Raw genomic sequence first — 19,454 nt, forward strand, 5'->3', positions numbered from 1 at the left:
CTTGGAGGGGACAGGCACGATTGCGGGTGTGCTCGGGGGAGACAGGCACGATCATGGCCATCTCCCCCCCCCCCCCCCCGAGCATGACAGCAATCACGCTCATGCAGGGAAGATGGGCATGATCGCGCTTGTCACTGATGAGGAGTTTGCGACCTGAGGAAAAATTTTCCTGAAATTTCTGTTCGCGACCCGATTTGGTCATGAACTGAGGGGTTCGTGAGCTGAGGTCCCACTGTACTTGCTACCCATCTTGAACGTGGTGAGGGAATATAACAGACTCTAAAACGGTGCTGCACACCAGCCTGGTGTGCTCTGCATATTTCCCCTCTTCCCGAGGAGCTGGCTTGCATCCTCCTCGTGTCTTGGAGGAGGAAGCCACCAGTGGCTGCCGCCTCATTCAGCAGAGGCAGCAAGCCTGCACTTCCGCAGCTGAGGAGCTTGGGCAGGGGGAGGCCTCGTGCCCCTGCTGCTCGAGGGATCCTGTGGGCAGCTGGTTTGCCATCTCGTGCTGTACTCAAGCAGCGTGACTTTGATTAGCTCTTCTGTGTCCACACGTTGTCCCATGTTAGAAATCTTAAGGCCACACATGCTAAGGTTAAAAAAGAAAAAAAAAAAAAAGCATTGTGTATTCGTCTGTTTAGGCTTCACTTGCTCTTGTCTCTGATTCTGTTTTGATAAGAGGAGACGATCTCAGATGCAAAATCTTTGTGTCTTTGTTTGAAGGTATAGGAAACTGTATTCTCGTCGTCACCACAAACGGAATTGTTTGGCAGAGGGTTAAAATGGAAGAAAGTGCAAGAGATCTGCCTGTGTTCTTTTTGTGTTTCCAGCTGTTCCCTGAGGTATTTTATGGAAAATTGTAAATGTAAATAGATGGTCGCAATCTTAACTTAAAACACGCTATAGAATTTTTGTGTTAAAATGAGGATGCTTCTTCTTTTCTTTATCCTTTGCCTCAGGCAAACCAAGTGTGGGCATCGTGTTTAGGGAGCACTGAACTGTACATCTGGAACATGACTGATCTGTCTGCACCCTCACAAAGGATAAGCCTGCAAGATTGTTCAGAGATCATATGTATGATGAAAGTTAAAAACCAGGTAAATGAAACACGGGGAGCAGCATTTTTGCTTGCTTATGTGATTGCATTGCTTGGAATACAGATTTCTGTTTAGGCTTACAAAATTGGCATTTCTTAGTTAATACAATGGTTTTGATGGCTCTGCTCCCTCCCACCCCCAGTTTTACAAACCACTTTTCAAATCCTACTCATTTGCAAAGCATAAGAAGCTGCCTTAAAGGCAGCTTGCCCCAGGCTCCACCTAGCCTAGTGTTGTCAGCACTGACCGGCAGCCTGGGTTTTGGGTGAGATTCATTTCAGCTCTTTCTGAAGAAGCTGCGGAGTGAAACCAGGACTTTCTGTACACTGAGACCCAGGAACTTGTCAAGCTGCAAATTTAAGCTATATTCAAGCTGCTTATCTGCGTTGCTATCAAAGATGCTGGGTGCTTATAATTACATCAATATATTATTTATCTTACCAAGTGGGAGCTTGTCCCTCTCCCTTTAATGTGTCATTTGGCTCCTTATTCTTTTCCCTCTCCTGCTGTTGCTCACACAGTAAATAAAGTAATCTTAGCATTGCATGCTTTGATATAAAACATTTTCTAAATAATAGTTTTGCTTTCCAGTTGTGGGTTGGCGGCAAAGGACGTTCCCAAGGCAAAATCAAGGGCAAGATCTATGTGGTTGATGCTGAAAAGAAAATGGTGGAAAAGGAATTGGTTGGACACATGGATGCAGTGAAAGCTTTGTGCTCTGCCGAGGACAGATACGTTCTTAGTGGCTCTGGAAAGGAAGAGGGGAAGGTTGCAATCTGGAAGGTTGAATAGAGTTCACGGTTTAGATCTGTTTCCTGCAGTTAGAAAACTTGGAAGTAGAGTGGGGATTCTATTAGGGCCAAGTTTGTGTATATTTCTCTTTTAAATTTCTAGTTCATTTTCAGGCCAATTATGTTTTTGTCCTGGAGAAGCCGAAGTGAATTTTTATTTATATCTGGTCATTAGGACCATGAAATATATACTGACCCAAGAACTTGAATGTATAGTAGGACAACACTGGGTAACTCTTAATATTAAATCAAAAGTATCATTTGCTTTCTGCATCACAGAGTCAGTGGTGCATCTTGTTCAAAACGCACAGTCGGGTTCCATATTTATACTTCTGTGCTTCCAAGGACAAAGCTGGAGTTACAACACAATCCTGTTCATGCTTAGGAAAAAAAGGTCTGGAGCTCCCACCGTTGGCCAGCCAGCATTCGCCACTCAGCTTGTCTGTCTAAACCAGCATAGGCTTGTGCTTTTAACAGGGCAGTTCATGTGGAAATGCTGGTTAAAGTTGTATTATTTAATCTTGCCTGAATTGGTGGGCATTGTCTCTTGATTCCATGGGATCTGCCAGATCAAGTATATTGGTTGATACAGAACTGGCCTCTCTTACTTGCTGCTGTTGACCTGATCCCGCTTTGTTCCCTGCTCTGGCGGAAGCCAGAAATGGCTCTCCCCATTCGAAAAATGCTTGCAAGGAGAGGGGATCCCTCTGCACTACAGGGGGCGCCACAGGAGATCGCCTCTTCCACAGTCAGTGGTGCTACACCCAAGGCTTTCTCCAGTGGTACTAATGCGATGTAATAGTTCCCTTTGCTGGGATTGTGGTTTCTTACCGTTCCGAAGAAGGCAGCCATACGGGCACCAGACCTACAAAGTTCTCCGTTCTCCAGAGGCAGCACTACTGCCTTGTTTCTTCAGCACATTCCAGTTCGATGGAAGAAGTTTATACTGTGCCTTTATTTTCAAAGGTGCTTCCATTTGTTAGCAACCAAAAGCTGCTTCGCTTCTCTTTTACGTGCTCTTTAATTGCCCCATGTCTTTCAAATATTTATAGGCAACTTTGTCAAGGACTTCTTGCAAATTGCACTCTGCCTGTCTTCCCTTTGGTTGATGTTCTCTTCTTACATCGTTACTCTCAACTTACTTATCCCCTCAAAAATCTGATGGGTGTAGCTGAAATGTACATAAATAATTATTCTCATACCACCTTTTAAAAATGTAGCTAAATACATTTTTGGGAAAACTTAAGAAACATAGAAACAGAGCAAGTCAGAAGGGGGCCTCCTGAGCCATCTAGTCTGACCCCCGGCTCCAGCCGGCTCCGCTCACGACATGCCCTTTTGGTAGTCTTTATTGTGTCATATTGGGATGGGGTGTTAAATAGTATCATAATATATTGTCCATGTAGAAAAACTCTCCACTATTATGTAAGAATTTAATAAATGTTTTATAAACTACCTACTTCTTGTATGCTGTGTACAATAGAAGGAGTTCAGTGAAACCTTGGCGCTTGGAAGGAGCAGCAGCTGGCCTGTGGTTCTGTCTAATGCTGTGGGATACTAAGCTCTGCGTCTGTCTTTCTCTATTTCTTTCTAAGCAGCTTGAAAACTGTCAAGCTGAGAAGGATAATTCAAGTATTAACTGGTATCTAACCTAGGATGGCTCTGTATTCATAGATCTATGACAAACGAGACTGCATTTCTCACACTGGCAACTCTACTTTTGTCAAGAGGGACATGTTTTCCCTCTTCAGTTTGCATACAAAAGGCACAGAGATAGAAAACCGCATGCACTGAAACCTGCCTGCTCTTTGGCAGATTTCGTGGGGCACTGATGCAACACGCCCATTATAGCCAAAGTGCTCTGGAGAGTTTCCAGCAACACATAAAAAGATAGGATGCAATACAACCGCATTGCAGACACCATAAAGAGCTTACCATACAGAAATTCTAAGCCTGCCTTTTCATCGGGGCATTGTGGCCGCGGAACACAGGATGAGTGCAGGCGTTCCGGACGTCTGCCCATATTCTGCGTGAGGTACAGCCCTCTTTCCGTCACACACTGCTGTGTAATCCAGCCAGGTGCCGCTTTGTAGGTGTCCAGAAGGGCATGTCACGGTTCATCATCTGCATGTAGAGGGGTCCTGAGTAGACCTTTTGGGCGTATGATCATAAGACGCTGAAAAAGAACAGTGTTAGCCTTGAGTGAAGGCTGAGACAAAAGGTTTTCCTAATTGTCTAAGCCTGAAAATGGAGAAGCCCAATGGGTGTTGCTGTGGAAGGCCCTCTGGAGACGGGCACCGTCCTGTCCTTTGGCCTGAAGATGGGGGTGGGCACGGTGTGTATCGCTCCCTTTGTCTCTGGCTGCAAGCAAAATTTTGTTAAGAGGCATAATGGCAAGATTTGGAAGGCCAAAACCTTGCTGTTTGCTTCTTAACAGCAGGTGGCGCTGTTGCGTCACAGAACAACGCCACCACTTTGGTGTTGGGGTTACAGTCTTGCAAGGTTTTTTTACTTGCAGAACATGTGAATATGTCTCACTGGCAACCCTGAACACAAAAGTGTGTAGGAATTCACCACTGGGGAAAGTGCAAGTTCCTCAACTCAAGTGTGTTGAAGACTGCTCAGATCCCTGCAAAGGTCAATTTTCACACTGTGTGCGTGTGTGTGTGTTGTGTACTCCTGCACTTGCCTGCATTTACTTTTGGGAGCATCTGTATGGTTTTAAAATACCTTTGTCCTGAGCCGGGGGTGCTGCTGGTGTTTGGGAGTGCAAATTAGGCGAATCCAACGGCACGTGACGATTTGGTGACCCTCAAATCTTGCATGTCGCTTATTCCCAGTTGGGCTCCTTCAGCCGTAGAACGTCTGGAGAGAATCTTTGAGCACGGAAATCCACATGACAGCAGCTGCACCATAAGAAACAAGACACGCCCTTTGGCCTCGCAGTGTCAAGGACCCCAGTTATAAACAGCCAGGATGATTGTCTTGCTTTAACTTGATTTTGTCTGATTGATTGATTGATTTCCTGCCTTTTTCCTACAAAGGGCTCACGGCAGCTTACATTCTCCTCCTCCTCCATCTTATCCCCGCAACAACAATCCTGTGAGGCAGGTTGGGGTGAGAGTCTGTAACTGGCCCAAAGTCACCCAGTTGGCTCCATGGCTGAGCGGGGACTAGAACCCAGATTCTCTGAGTCCCAGTCCCACACTCTTAACCACTGCACCACACTGTCTTCATGGATTCTGCTTGTGCGATCGCTGTATACTGAACTGGGGACAGCGGGACCCTCACCTTGGGTTTCCACTTTGTGTAGAAAGTGGCAGCAGGGGGTGTCTGCTCCCCAGGAAGGCCATGGAGAAATGGGAACATGCAGAAGGATGAATGGCATACTTTTATACCTGTGTCAGCAGCCTTTGCCCTAGTTTATTTTCTGCACTGAACGGGTGCTAGGGCTTTGCCATTCTTTTTCCTCTGCAGCCTCCCCTTTATTTCTCTAGCAAGGGCTAGTCAGTGACACACCGAGCTGTCTTTTGAAGTTCCACAGAGTTACCAGAGCCAATAGCTATGGATAGACCTCTGCTGTGTTATGTAATCTCTTGTAGAGGCCATTTAAGCTGGTGGCTTTCAGCAAACATGTTTGAGTAAACGAAGACTGCTCTGAAAGGCAGGAGCATATCTAGCCATCTGTTTCATTCATCAGCACCTAGCCCTTGTCCCTCCAAGCTCCTTGACAGGCAGGTGCAGCCAGGTGCAAGGTGCCACATCTGATACGCGGATGAGGCCTTGTTTGACTTTTCTCAGAAAAGCTGCTGGTCTTGCCCAGCAGCCTTGCCAAGGGAGCTCCTCCAACTGCCTTGGAAAATGAGGCTAATGTTTGTTCTTGCTTCCCACCACGTCCAAAATAAACTTCAGTGGCTGGAGTGAAGAAACTTAGGAACTACAAAGGTCAGAACCTCCATTCTCTTCCGGGATTTCTCCCCCGTTGCTCTGGAGGACTCACAAGAAAGAGGCCTCCTCCCCAAGCAGGCGGGCTTGTCCGTGCTTAAGCACCCGTTACATCACCGAGGCTTGTCACCACTACATGTGCATGCATAAATTCTCGGAAATAGCCGCAGTCATTGCCAGGCAGCACAAAAAGACCCGCTTTCCTACCTTTGTGCTCGTTAGCAAAGATATCTTGGGAAAGAGCTCTGCCTAATGCCTGCCACTCACCCTGGACTCGCTCAGCAAGGAGGCTGGGCTGTGCTCCCGAATGCGGCCGGACCCCTGCTGCCGGAACCACTTCCTGTCCCACGCACTGGCCCGGCAGCCACTTCCCTTGCATGGTTTGCACACCAGCCGTGGATGAACCGGAAGGTCTTGCTCATGCACCTCCAAGGCAGGCTGCCCCCAGCTTCATGGTGGGAAGCCCTGAGAGCGACTGTGCGGCTCTTGCTCTCACCCTGTCTGCACTAGGGGGCTGGCTGGGGGAAGAGCCCAAGCCCCACTGTGCCCCTGCTTTTGGAGAGGAACTCCTTCCAGATTCCCTCTGGGCCATCTTAACGGATAACGTGCAGGAACAAGCTTGGCATGTCTTTCTCTCATGCAGCCCTGAAGATGCGCTTGCTGGTCGTTCAGTGCAAAAGGCCTGAGGCCTTTTGCCAGTTGGGTAGTGTACAAATTGTGTGACTCAAGTAACCTAGCACTTTCTCTGCATGATTAGCACACTGGGCCAGAGGTCTGCGCCCTTTTGACTCTGAGCGCTTCCTAAATGAGATCAGGGTGGCCACACGGCAGTAGCTGCACTGTGGGCAAATGGGGAGGGGGGAGACGCATAAATACAGCATTTTCTACCTTAAAAATCTACCTGGGGAGAGGCTTCTGAAGCGGGAGGGGAGCCACCCAATGAGTGGCAGATGGGAAAAAGAAATGGGGACAGGGAACGAGTACATGGCTCTCTGGGGAACCTTGGGAGGGTTCGATTAGGCACAACGGCCTGGCGGCTCAGAGGGCAGAGTGGTTCTCACCCAGGGCAAGCCCACAGGCTCGGCTTGTGTTGTGGGGCTGTGGAATATTCTGTGGATGTGCTGCCGATGTCAAGCACATCCAGCAAGGAGTGGCGGTGGAGCCCCCTCCTTCCCTTGACGCCCCCCAAGCACGGAGGACACCCTAGCAGCCCTGGAGATGTGCAGTTATCTCCCTTCCACTGAAATCAACGGGAAGAAAACCTTCCAGTTTTTAGTCATCTATGAGGTGGGGGACAACAGCACAATGCTCAGTCCTGTGATTCGAGCCTGCCGGGGCACAGGAAAAGGCAGGTCCACTTTCTGGGACCTTCCTTTCCCACCCTATAGGATTGTGAGGTGTGTCTTCAGCCAGCTTTTGCATGCATTGGGACAAACGTTCTCAAGTACATGGCAGGAGAATGGCCAGAGCAACCCAGGAATGAGCTGGACTGTGGTTTCAACGGGAGGGAAATGGCCAGAGGAGGGTGTGACCAAAGCCCCCTTGCCAGCCACTCTGCTCCCAGTGCCACTGCAGACCGGTCCGGCTTAAGTGCGGGTCGGGATGCACGTCACTCGCAGCCAAGGCGGCCCCCGAGCAGGCAGGTCGCGCCTTCCGCAGTTCAAGGGCTCGGAAAACAGACCCAGCCTCAATGGCTCTCCTTAAAACGCCACAGCATTTTGTGTACCAAATCAAGGGTGTTTATCCTGGTTGTGAGGCACAGTTAAGCCAGACACCGACTGCAGGTGCTGCAGTCCTGCCCGGAGGATCAGTAGCCCTTGCCTCTCCTCCTCGACTGGTTTCCTGCTCAACCCAGATTTCCTTTCCAGTCCATATTTTATTATTTTGGCTGCCTCTTGGGTGGAAAGTCCAAAGTCAATTATGGGAAAAGCAGGGGAGCGGCTGTCTTTCATAGGGCCCACTTGAATTCCCTGGCTTCTCCTCTCAGCTTGCTGGGATGCTTTCTGGTGGTGCAGGAAGACCTAGCGCCGGGGGGGGGGGGCTTTCAGCAAAGCCCCTCCCTTGCTGGAACAGCCTCCCTTCGCCCACTCGCCTCCCTCTCCTTCACCTGCTGGAATGGCAGCTTGCAAAGGAAGTAGGCTGGGGAGAAATCTATCTCTGCTGCGGCCCTCAGGTAATTTCCTGGGTAAGTTAGGCAACTGAAACTGATTTTGAAAGGGCTGAAGCATGGGCATCCTCTTGCTCATGGCAACAGGGAGTGTGCGTGTGTGTCTTTCATGGCAGCATACCACAAACTAGGTCATCACCTCTTTCCTGAAGTTTGCTCTCATGTTGTCTGGAGCTAGAAAATGGCAGAATCCCAGCACCACCTTGTGGTTAGTGAATAAAAGAGAAAGGAGGCCTGAGTGAAAAAACCCAGGTGGGGGGAGAGCACATGGGATGGACACGCTCGGCCTCTGGCTGTGGGACTGGAAGAAGCCTTGACCAAGCCAACGGAGAGCTGCCTCTTGGTGAGAGGCCCCAAACTAGCTCTCTCCGCATTCAGAACAGCAGCTGTGATGGGGCACATAGGCATTGCCATGCCCTTGGGCTGATGGGCACTCCTGACTGGTATAAAATGAGAGAAGAAGTTTGCTACTTCAGGTGTGATCTGTTCTTAAAGGGCTTCATCTGCAGAGTGCTGGGAGGGGCGCTAGGTTGGCCTCCACGTTTTCCTGCCCTGTATGTCTGTGCTTTGTGGAGATGCCGTGGTATCAAGCAGCTGAACCTTTCCTCCTGGATCTGATTACAAGAGGCGCTGTGGGTGGCTCTAGCATTCAAACCACCCAGGATCTTCTGGGGGACACACCCCCCCCACACCCCCCCTCACACACACCCCGCACTTCCTAATAAGATGGGAGGTTCAGGTTGCTTGTCCAAAAGCTTGAGAGCCTCCCTGGAGGCACTCGGAGGGCAAACAGGCGTTTACTGGAGAAAGAGTCTTCTCAGTGGTGGCACCCGATTTGTGGAATGGTCTTCCCAGGGAGGCTAATCCGTTGAGCACCAGAGGAAGCCCATTCATTTTCCCCATGCCTTTTTGTTCTGTTTTATTTGAGCTGCTTTGTGGTATTTTCCCTTCCATCATGTTCTATTGCATTTTTGCTTGACTGCGCAAGTTGTGCTGAAAATATGACTTCAGTGGATGGTGCCATATGCATGTTTAAAGGACGTCTACTGAGCTTACAGCAAATATGCTATTTGAAGGCTAGGTACTGTCTGATTCACGGTGGCATTGCGTAGCCGTTCCTACTACGCCTGCCCCCCCCCCCCCCCCCCCCCCGTTTCGGGAGGGCATGTGGAGGCTTTTTGTTCTGGGGTCTTGAGGAAACGCTGAATGGCAGCCCGTCGGAAAAGGAACTGCTGCGTCACACTGAAAACCCTTTGTCTGCTCCCGTTCTCTTTGCCGTTCCCCACAGAACATAACAGACGCGGCATCGCAGTTAAAAAAAGCATCTGATAAAAAGGCTGAATGGAGAGAAGCTTGGAATCGTGGTCCTAAATCCGGTCTCATGAAGCAAGAGCTGCTTGCTGATCGCATCCCAAATAGAAAGTGGTGGAGGGAGAGAAAGAGCAGCCCTGGTGCATGGCTGGAGAGATCTGAATCTTATGCAGGAGACCACACACCCGCCCATGTTTCATAGTGCACAACTTTTGGCATGCAAAGAGATGGCTGCAGGTGTTGCATTTGTGGCCTGCTGGCTGTGCTGGGGTGTCTCTGAATCGACCCTGTTGTCATGGGGGAAGTGGGGCACACTTTGCTTAAGGTGCCCCCTTTTGTGGCAAAGTGGGGGGGGGGAGCACCCTGGGGTTGGGAGGCCCCAGAGCCTGAAGCCTGCCCAAAGAGCCACTTGTGCTAAAAGGGGAATGCTAAGGTCGTGTGAGTGAACGGTGGGGCATAAACCTTTGCAACAAGTAGAAGCAAACCTCATTGTGTGTGCGATCTGAGGTCTTCTAGCCACATTTTGCCTTCTGTTGGGGAACAATAGATGCGTCTTTTCATGGTGCTGGTACAGCATCTGGAGATGCCCTCCCTCCCCGGTGCCTCTCCCACTCTTTCTGGCTTGCAGCGGAAGGTCTGCCAAGTGCTGGGCAGGGAAAGCGCAAGGAATCCGTGGGCAGGCCTGTTTTCTCTGTCGTGGTCTCTGCGTCGCGCATACGGGTCCTGCGCCTTACAGAGGGGGGATTCCCTAGCCAGGTGTTTTGGCGGGTGCTCTGCCCCCTTCCCCAATACTATATAAAGGTAGTTTATCTGCCAGTTTCTCCAGTTGGGTGCCTCAGATTTGTTCTTCCCCTAGCTCTTCTCACTATCTAGAATCTTCCTTTTACCTCAGCTTTACCTCATAAACCGTATCTTTTTCTCACTTTTCACTATTTCTAAACCTCAGGTATCACATCTTTTTTTTTTAAATCTGTCTATCCATTTTACCTCATGGTTTATTCTTATGGTTAACTACTCTCAACTGTCACTCCAATCCCCCCCCATCCCCCAACATTATTCTACTTACTATTGGCATTCATGGCCGCGTTTCAAAAGTGCGTGCGCTGTGGCACACTCAGATGCCCTTATGGACGGGCATTTGCTCTGCTCTTCTGCCTTGGAGAAGACCGGAGGGTAAACTCTTTTCTGCATTGCCAAGCTATGACCAAGCAGGCGAGAAAGAGTCGAGCTGGGCGTCTGCATCACAAAATGTGGACCAGAGTCTTACAGGCAACAGGAATGGTTCCACTGGGAACTTCTGCCTTGCAGGCAGTTCCAAGCACTCACCCACCTTCAGCAGCTGCTGGGGCTTGACCAGCTGAGCAGGTGATACCCATGCCGATCTCCACCAAAAAATGGCGCAAAAGAGGCCCAAACATGGTTCCCAAATGGGGACCAACGGAGGATCAAAATGGCGGGGAAGAAGCCCACCAAAAAGCTTGCCGCTATTCCCTGCACTGGACCAATCACGAGTCCACTCCAGCATGCCAGCAGTGGAACTGGCACTGGTTGCATCACCAGTCCCGCCAACGGCACTATTCTCTGGAGCGATACTCTGACAGGAGCATGCCTCTCACTCCTTCTCAGAGAGTGAGATAAGGGATTTGCCCCCATCAACTCCGCAACACTCTCTCCATCTGATGTGGGAACCAGCCGGTGAGAAAACATATTCTGGACTGACCTTCCAACCCAACTGGACTGGGGTTAGTTGCCGTAAGGCTGGGAAGATCGGCAGAAACAAGGGCAGGCAGACCCTGGTGAGCCGTTGCCAATTTGTATGGGGCAATACCGGGCTAGTGTGACCAGTGGCATGAGGTATCACAGATAGTCATATCATAGAATAGTAGAGTTGGAAGGGGCCATGAAGGCTATCGAGTCCATCCCCTGCTGCTGCAGGACACCACATTACACCATCCCACTCAGAGGGCTGTCCAGTTTCTTTCTGAATCTCTCCAGTGTGGGAGAGCCCACCACCTCTCCAGGCAGCTGGTTCCACTGTCGTGTTGCTCTGACTGTGAGGAAGCTTTCTCTGATGTCCAGCCTGAATCTGGTTGTCGCAACTTGAATTGATTATTCCATCGTTATGTACTCTCGAAGTATGACTATTCCATACAAGAGTGACTGACTTGATTCCCATTCCCACAAACACAAAAGCTGGTTCGGTAGCTCATATTGAAATGTTTATTAAGATTGAACTGTAGAACAATGGATCAAACACATATAAACATGAAATAGTGGTTTTTGTCTTTAACTCTACATTCAGCCATTTCTATTGATAAATGAAGACAAAATTATACAAACAGACCAAAAGTGCAGAACAGTCAAACGATGGTCTCATGCAACAAGTCTTTACCAGAAAAACCAGAAAAGAAAGCTGTGTTGAATTCAAATCCATTTAATCCACTCAGACACATTCATCTGCCACATTGTTTTCGTTGTCCCTTTTTCCTCATTAAACTTGAAACATTATGTGTTTAACACACGCTTATAAACATTGCTAAACTCAGCAAGAGCTAGTACAGTGCCCCAACTTAATAAGTTGATAAAAAAGAAGTTGTCGTATGGCCAGTTCACAACGGAACCATATATATATATATTTACTTACTTTTTTCCTTATGAGATGCCTATATTTGCAGCTATTCAGTAGGTGAGGCATTTTTAATATTCAGCTGGCCATCTGGCTATCAAGCAGGTTTCAGGGCCATGTTGCAATAGCAATTAAAGCAAAACCCCTGATTTGGAACAGACCAAGCCAATCATCACCACCCAGCAGAATATTCTGTTTTTATTGAACTGAGGCCCTATTTCCAAGTCAACCTTCTTCAGCCTAGATAGGGAAAAGCCTTTTCTGTGTAGCTTGCTATTTTCTGAAAAAGCTAGTCAGCTTGCAATCATCTTCAGATGTCACCAATATGAGTTCTTTCCTACCTTAAAGAATCAAGGAATTTAAACCGGGATCCAGACATTTTTTTCCTGGGAATTTTATTACCTGGGCAAAGGAAGTCTGCTGACTAAAAGAGAAACTGGAGATGTGTGGCCCTTCCATCGCTCAGAAGCAACGCTGTACGGAGGGCCAGTCCACCGACACACTGGGCATCGAAGGCTCCCTGTGAACACACTGCGTGGCATTTTAGCTTTTGGAACATCCGTTGAGCGATTCCACAATTGCAATGCGATCAGTACAAAGCTTGGGAGACTTGCTGGTATCACTAATGAGATGCTTAGAAGGAATTCCAGCAGCTTCAGCTTTTCGTAACTGCCCCAGTGAGCAGAAAAGCCACAAGGGGTGGGAAGCTCCCTTTCGGCAGTTCTTACAAGGCATTGGGATCCTCTTGGATTCTGTCCAGCAGACTCGCGCACCTGTCGGCTCCCCGCAACATGCGCAAGGCAAGCCCTTAGCAACCCACAGTGTGGAAAGCCAGCTGCTTTCAGCACCAAGTGTCTTGCATAGGTGGGCAACTTGCACAAGACTTTGGTGCTTTCTTGCTGACCCAGAAAGACCGAAAAATGGAAGTTCCGGGCAACAATGACTGCATGTTGTTCAGACTCAGAACTCAGCCCACTGGGAAACTGTTCTGGTTCACACATGCTGCCCTGGCTCCTGAATTAGAGGGAAACCATTGCCCATTTGCCTGATGCTGGGGGCTTGCAAGTAGAACTCCTGGCCAGTATGTCCAGACCGTCCCTTGAAGAAACAGTGACGTGGTGAGGGTGTAACTGAGGGTACACCTGCAACGAAACCTTACTGTGGAAGCAACGTGGAAACACGGAGCGCTGGGTAGAACCCTTTTCTGTATTCGCAAATGACTCCCCCCCTCACATTTTTAAAAATCCTGTTTTGCAGGGTTTTCTGAAGAAAAGACTGCTTTAGGAAAAGGCTTGGCAGCCCAAGAATCTGTAGTTAGCAGATGACAACACAGCCCTCGTTTTCCATCTCTGTGCAACACTTGGTGTCCGTTTATTTGGCCGCGTAACAGATGGCTGCAAATGAATAAAAACCAAGTAACCTTTCCCATAAAAGACACTTCAGGTACTTCGTTTGCTACATGTGCTTGGTGGGGAAAGGAGTCATGCAGGATTTCAGGCTGCTTACGAAACAAGAAAGGGATCTAAGTCATTTGCCGAGTTGCATCTTGTTAGCAGGTGGAGGAAAATCAATGAAAATTGCATTGCCATGCACAATCATACGTGCAGCACAATGAAGGGGGTCTTTGTCCAAGCGTCTTCTTTCCACGCAAAGGAAAAGCTTTCTATAACCAAATGGCGTAAAGGTAAAACCAGAGGGTGCTGAAGAGCCAGGTGGGCCCCCAAATGGAGCTGAAGAAATGCTTGGCTGGGTTTCTGCTGCCAGAAAGTGCTTCGCAGTGGAGGCCCTGGGGTGTCTCTCTGTAGAAGAAACGAACGTGTCCTGGGGCATAACAGCTTCACTCTGCCTCCACAACATGAGAAGGCTGCCTTGAGTAGGCAAATGAGCGGGAACGGCCCCAACCTGCTGCAATGAACATTTATGATTCTGCTCAGCTAAAATCAGAGGAGGTATCCATCACTCATGATAACATTCCACCCTGGATGGAGAACCCGACGTCGCAACTCTGCCGCACTTGTATCCAACAGCAGAATACATTCAAGCCCAGAGGCTGATATGGCCGCCATCCTAGCCAAAGCTCAGTCTTAAAATTCAGCTCAGGGATCCTCCGCCAGAAGTTCCCCGCAGAAGCTGACAAAGAAGAAGAGGAAAGACAAAAAGCTGCAACTCCCTGCACAGGGATTCCAATGAAGGGGCTACCTCCTTTGGGGAGTTTTTCTTTAAAATTACCCATTTACAAGGAATGGGCTAAATTAAAAAGCACTGGAGAGGGCAAATCCAAATATGGGCTGTTTGTTCCTCCTTCAGTAGCCGATTTCTTTTAAAACATAAAGGAGGATCACATTTCTGCCTGCCCTGGAAAGTGATCCTGAACTCTTTTGTGTGGACAACAGAAGAGGGAGGCCGAAGACCAGAAGATTATAAAGGCTTTTCGGGATAAAGCTCCCATGTGCAAATAACAAGGGTTTTTTAAGGAAAATATTATTGCTTTTCTCTCTCTACAAGTCACCGTAAATGTACAATCTTAAGTCCAGCTGGATGCTATAACTGGAAATCTATTTCGATAATTCCGAGAAAGGGTACCTTCAGCCCACTCGAGTCCTAAAAGAATTCCTGTGTGAAATACGGTGGTTTAAGCCCAGCCCTGCAAGGATCCGGCTTAATCCTGAAGATGACAATGGGCGGTATCAAGCTCAAAGAGAAGAATGGCCTTTAATTTAAAAGAAAATATACTTCAAGAGGCAAGCAAAATAAATAGCATGCATACATCCAACATGAGCCATTGGTATGCCACAGCTCCCCCTGCAATACCCTGGAAATGGTGAGAGTTTTATTGGCGATCTGAAGCTCAACACAGAGAGACAATCTGAGGGCGCCTTTGATGGGATGCCATAAAAACCAGGCATTCTAAACATACGCGAAGCTTCCCCTAATCTTCCACCTTCCCAAAGTCCCAAGTTAAGCTTGCTCAGAGCTGGTCACCCCCGTGTTTAACAACAAAAGGTATCAAATGTGTGAGCTTTACTAACATGGGACAAAGTCATGGGTAGACCTGCAAAAAAAGCAAAACATACCTAACCAACTCTCAGATGGAGATAAGACATGACCTTCCAAACTCTGGGCCTATGTTTAGGAGAGGCCCAGAAAGGCCAGATTATAGAAAGACATCTGTGAGTCTCTCCAAACACCAGGGTATCTTGGGACTATTCAGTAACTTGAAAATATAACTCAAGAGGCAGAAAGAAAATGTGACCAAGGATTTCTGGTAGGCGCCTTTCCTGCAGAATTCGAGATGCAGTATCTCTTTGGTTTGGCAGTGGATCTTTTTAACAACAGCACAGAGATTGGACTGTAACCAAAACATGGCACTTTTCTTCCAGTGTGAGGTTAACAATGCATTTTAGATCTAGCATTTTTGGGTCTAAGGGAACCAATGGTGAAATTAAAACGGTGATCTGGCAACTGCAGAACTAATCTTCAAGTGTAAGGTAAGAGGACTTAAGAGCCTCTAACCTTGACTCACCCATGTGAGCATATGATATTCGAGGAATCTCAAATCAAGACTTGTTCTCTGTACTCTGAAGAGGTGCATTAAGTCCTCTGAAAAACGGCCTTCATGAGGAAGGACAAGGCGGAATGGCTGCAATTAAAACTGCACCAAATGTTAATTGGAAAAGTGTCTCGTTTAGAACCGAACATTCCACCTAGAATGTAATGCAGGATTGAGACAGAAGTAGCAGCTTTCTATTTATGCGTGTCACCAAGAGGAATTCAGTGGGATCCTTTCAAAAAAGGTACATTTTAATGCTAAAAATAGCTGTTTCAAATTAGCATGTGGTTGAACAAGCTTACAAAATAAAAGCCACTTCCATGGTGACACAAAGGTAGGCGTGCCAAGCATCAAATCATAATGGCGGAGATGAGCATAACCTTAAGCTAGAATCTTATGTGTACTGGGACAGGAAAATGGCCAACTCCCAGCACGCCCCAACCAGGGGCATGCTGGGAGTTGAAGGCTGTTTTCCTTTTTAAACATGCACAAGGTTGTTCCCTTAGCTAAAGGTTCCTGCAGGATTTACTTCTTTCTTGGATTGTTTGAGTAGTATTATGCTATTATCTAGAAGCAAGATCAAATGAAATGCGCCAAATTATATTTTTTGAGGAAAAAAATAAAACAGACTCTTATCTGTGGGCATTTAAAAAGCATTTTGGGAAACCCTGTGTGTAATGTGCATTTATGAACCCCCACTGGTCTAGAAATAGCCTATTCACCCCTAAAAAAGGTAAAAACATATGAACAGATGGTTTGAAAAGCACAGCTTAGGAGCCGAGATATGCTGTCAAACTATTTAAAGATGCCAGCAAGACGATTATCGCTTTAGCTATGTAAAACATACATATCATTTTCAATACATTGACAATTCAAGTAATTTATTAAAAACTGCTTTTATTATGAAATATATCTATCTATCTATCTATCTCTGGAGAGACTGAGATTTACTTTTGAATTACTGTATTTGCAGCATGGTCCAAGACATGCATTTTAAAGGACTGCATCTTTAAAAGGTAAGTTTGAGGCAGCAGAAAGATTACAACTGCTACCTGGACTGCCACCCCCCACCTCAAAAAACTCATACTCTCTGCAGGAGAGACAAGCTGTCTCCAAGGACAAGCCATCCTCCTTCGAACGAGAATAACTCCACATCGCCGGCTCCCAGCGGCCTCCTCTTCTTCAGAGGCTGTTAATTCCTAGCACTGACCTGGGACGGCGCAGAGTCTGACCTGCCCTGGTCTGCATTGAGAAGCGCACATGATGCACCCACACGGTTCTCTCCTTTGTGGGCGTTGTCGCTATAGTTCCAAAAGCAGTATTCAGTCTACATGAGGAAGGTTGGCGACCAGGGCAAGGAATGTGGGTTGAAAGGAATTGGGGATGAGTTCAGCAACACAAGTTACAGCATTTTTCGAATTTGGATTCGTCTAAGGCCAAAAGCTGTCTCAAGATACTTTTTTTTTTTTTTTTAAACGAAGATGTAGCCACACGCTCCTGGCTGCAAGATCAGAGGTAGGGCTTTGGTTTTTGCTCATCATACAGAGACCACCTTTTAAAACTTGGCTATCGCCACTTCCAGCCCAGAAGTTCAGGAAAAGTGCACTCAACAAGGGAAACCTCATCAACACATTTGGAGAAACTGACCGCAGGATCCCCAATGCCCAAAGCCACTTCGTCACAACATAGAGGAGTGGATTTCAAGCGTCACCAAAAAAACAAATGAAAGAAAAACAAACAAACAAAGCAAAACAAAAACCGGAGGAGAAAAATATTCAAATCTGGCCAGCCTGTTGGCCAAAATGGGCACAGCATTTTCCACAACTCGGCATGTCCGACGTGGCCCAGCGGAAATGCTTTCCCAGCCACCAAAGGCTCCTCAGCTCTACTGCAGACAGATTATGCGCCAGGTATCGCACAAGTGAGAGCTGCTGGGGACCGCCGTTTCGGACAGCATGAACTAGAAAAACTCCCTGACAGCTGTTCTCACAGTGACTGCCGCAACATGTTCAGAGTAAGTCTGAGAAGAAACAGCCATTTCCCTCCCCCACCAATAATGGAATCCAGTCTAGGCTTCAAAGGGGGGAAGAAACTTGAAGCAAACACTTGCTGCTTCAAGCTAATTCTGCACTGACTCCAAAATACGCCTGACTGAGGCTGTCGGTTCTCTTACCAAATCTGCAAAGTCTGAAAGAGCAGGGTGCCTCTAGGCCAAAACCGCACCCAGAATTGCTTTTGTTTCAAATTGTAGCCCAAAAAGTATGGAAAATAAATGGATAAAACGGATGGTTTGAGAATTCTGAAAAAATGTGATGACTGTTTTAACCTCAGCCCCAAGAAGAAAGTTTTCCTGCCTACCGATAAAAGTCATCTTGGAAACTCAAGTGCATTTCTTTCCATTAAAAATACCTCAAAGAAAGGAGATTTTCTGGATTGTAGAGAAAGTAATCAATGTAAAAGCTGCTTATTCAAGGCTATCCTAGCACTATGGAATTTCATCTACAGTTTTGCATGAAAGAACCATTTAATCCATTGCCTCAAGTCACAGAGTGAGGATGTCTTTTGAACGCTTGGATTTCGCTCTTCACGGCGTTCTATTCTGATTCATGCACAGCTTGGAATGCGTGTGAATGATGGCGACCCATTCAAACAACGGACTCGCTTTCCACTTCGGACAGGGCAGCTTCCTTCCGACTGAGCTTTATCACCGCTGGCTTCTCCTCGTTCAGGCCGTGGCCTTCCGCCAGCGCAGGAGGGGTCAGTCCCTTCTGTTCTTCCTTTGAGCTCTCACCAACATCTGGGTAGATCACCAAGGAGGTGGCCGTCAGGAAGCCCAAGAAAGAGCCCACAGACGCCACCATCGGTATGACCCGGACTGTGCCCACGGCATCCACCACTCCTCCTAGCGCAGAGGCCACCAAGATCTGGGAGATGTACACCTGGCAGGACAAAATGGCGCAGTCTATGCCAAACCCTCGCTTTGAGTTTCCAGGGCTGTGATGAATATACTGAAAGAGACGCGGGAGAAAAACAGTTGAGATACGCCTGAAATGCCAACCTCTGAGCCCCTGGTTTTCGGACTGATGTCATGGAGAAGCCTCTTCACGCCAGTCATGGGGAACGGGCAAGCTTGAGGCAACATGCAGGGCCGCAAGGCGGCATGCCAGGCATCGGCCCCTTCTTGGAAGTGTTGCTTCAAGTGGAGGGTTGGGAGCACAGTAAAGCGGAGGCGGTGGCTGCGGCTGAGGCGCTGGGACGGCGTGAGCTACTACAAACGTTCACTGTGTCTAGTGAGGGCAGAGAAGGAATGGAGTGGGGAGGGAGAGCGTGGCTGAACACCAGAAAATACTGACTGAGGACAGAAGGACAGCCTGCTGGAGCAGACCCGAGGTCCATCCAGTCCAGCACTCCGTGCACACAGTGGCAAACCAGCTGCCCACAGGGCCCCTCCAGCAGGACGGGTGCAAGTCCTCCTCCTTCCCAAGCGCCCCCGTAGCTGGTGGGTGCAGGCCGACCACCTCTGGTGAAGGAGGGAGCCCATGGCCAGCAAGCCACTGGGAGCCTCCTCCCTCTTGCATCTTTCCAACCCCCTTTTAAAGCCACCCAGATTGGACACCATCTCCATTTCCCGTGGCAGCCAATTCCATAGTTTAACTACATGCAGTGTGAAGGAGGACAACCTTTGACCTGTGCTAAACTGCCCACCAATCAGCTGCATGGCGTGACTCCAGGTTCGAGACTTCCAGGAGAGGGAGAAAAATGCACTGCACTCCTTAAAGCCTCAACCCCAACCCTGATGCTAAATGAACAACGGCAGCCGTGGAACTGTTTTAGCAGTGGGATGCATGTGGGGGTCCGGGCTGGGGGCGCAGCTTGGATCCACATGCCAAAAGATCTCCCCTATGTAGTGTATTTCCACTCAGACTTCAGGGCTGGGAAAGGCCCGAGGGCTGCCGCCAGGGGTGCA

General features: G+C 48.2%; 2 protein-coding genes across 7 annotated transcripts in view; one reads left to right on the forward strand and one right to left on the reverse strand.

The window, feature by feature from the left end:
* The window catches only part of DENND3 (DENN domain containing 3), a 39,758-nt gene extending 36,415 nt beyond the window's left edge, over positions 1–3,343 (forward strand). For all 4 annotated transcript variants that reach the window (XM_044418949.1, XM_044418950.1, XM_044418952.1 and 1 more), the window contains 3 exons: positions 724–842; positions 960–1,097; positions 1,689–3,343. In XM_044418949.1, the coding sequence (XP_044274884.1) occupies positions 724–842; positions 960–1,097; positions 1,689–1,889 (458 nt within the window). In that variant the 3' untranslated portion in view covers positions 1,890–3,343. The remainder of the gene's footprint in view (positions 1–723; positions 843–959; positions 1,098–1,688) is intronic.
* Positions 3,344–11,517: 8,174 nt separating this feature from the next.
* The window catches only part of SLC45A4 (solute carrier family 45 member 4), a 98,760-nt gene continuing 90,823 nt past the window's right edge, over positions 11,518–19,454 (reverse strand). For all 3 annotated transcript variants that reach the window (XM_044418953.1, XM_044418954.1, XM_044418955.1), the window contains one exon: positions 11,518–18,495. In XM_044418953.1, coding sequence (XP_044274888.1) covers positions 18,133–18,495 — 363 coding nt within the window. In that variant the 3' untranslated portion in view covers positions 11,518–18,132. The remainder of the gene's footprint in view (positions 18,496–19,454) is intronic.

The sequence above is a fragment of the Varanus komodoensis genome, unplaced genomic scaffold (genome assembly GCF_004798865.1).
Source record: "Varanus komodoensis strain SLA01 unplaced genomic scaffold, ASM479886v1 scaffold95, whole genome shotgun sequence".
In the NCBI taxonomy this organism is placed as follows: Eukaryota; Metazoa; Chordata; class Lepidosauria; order Squamata; family Varanidae; genus Varanus; species Varanus komodoensis.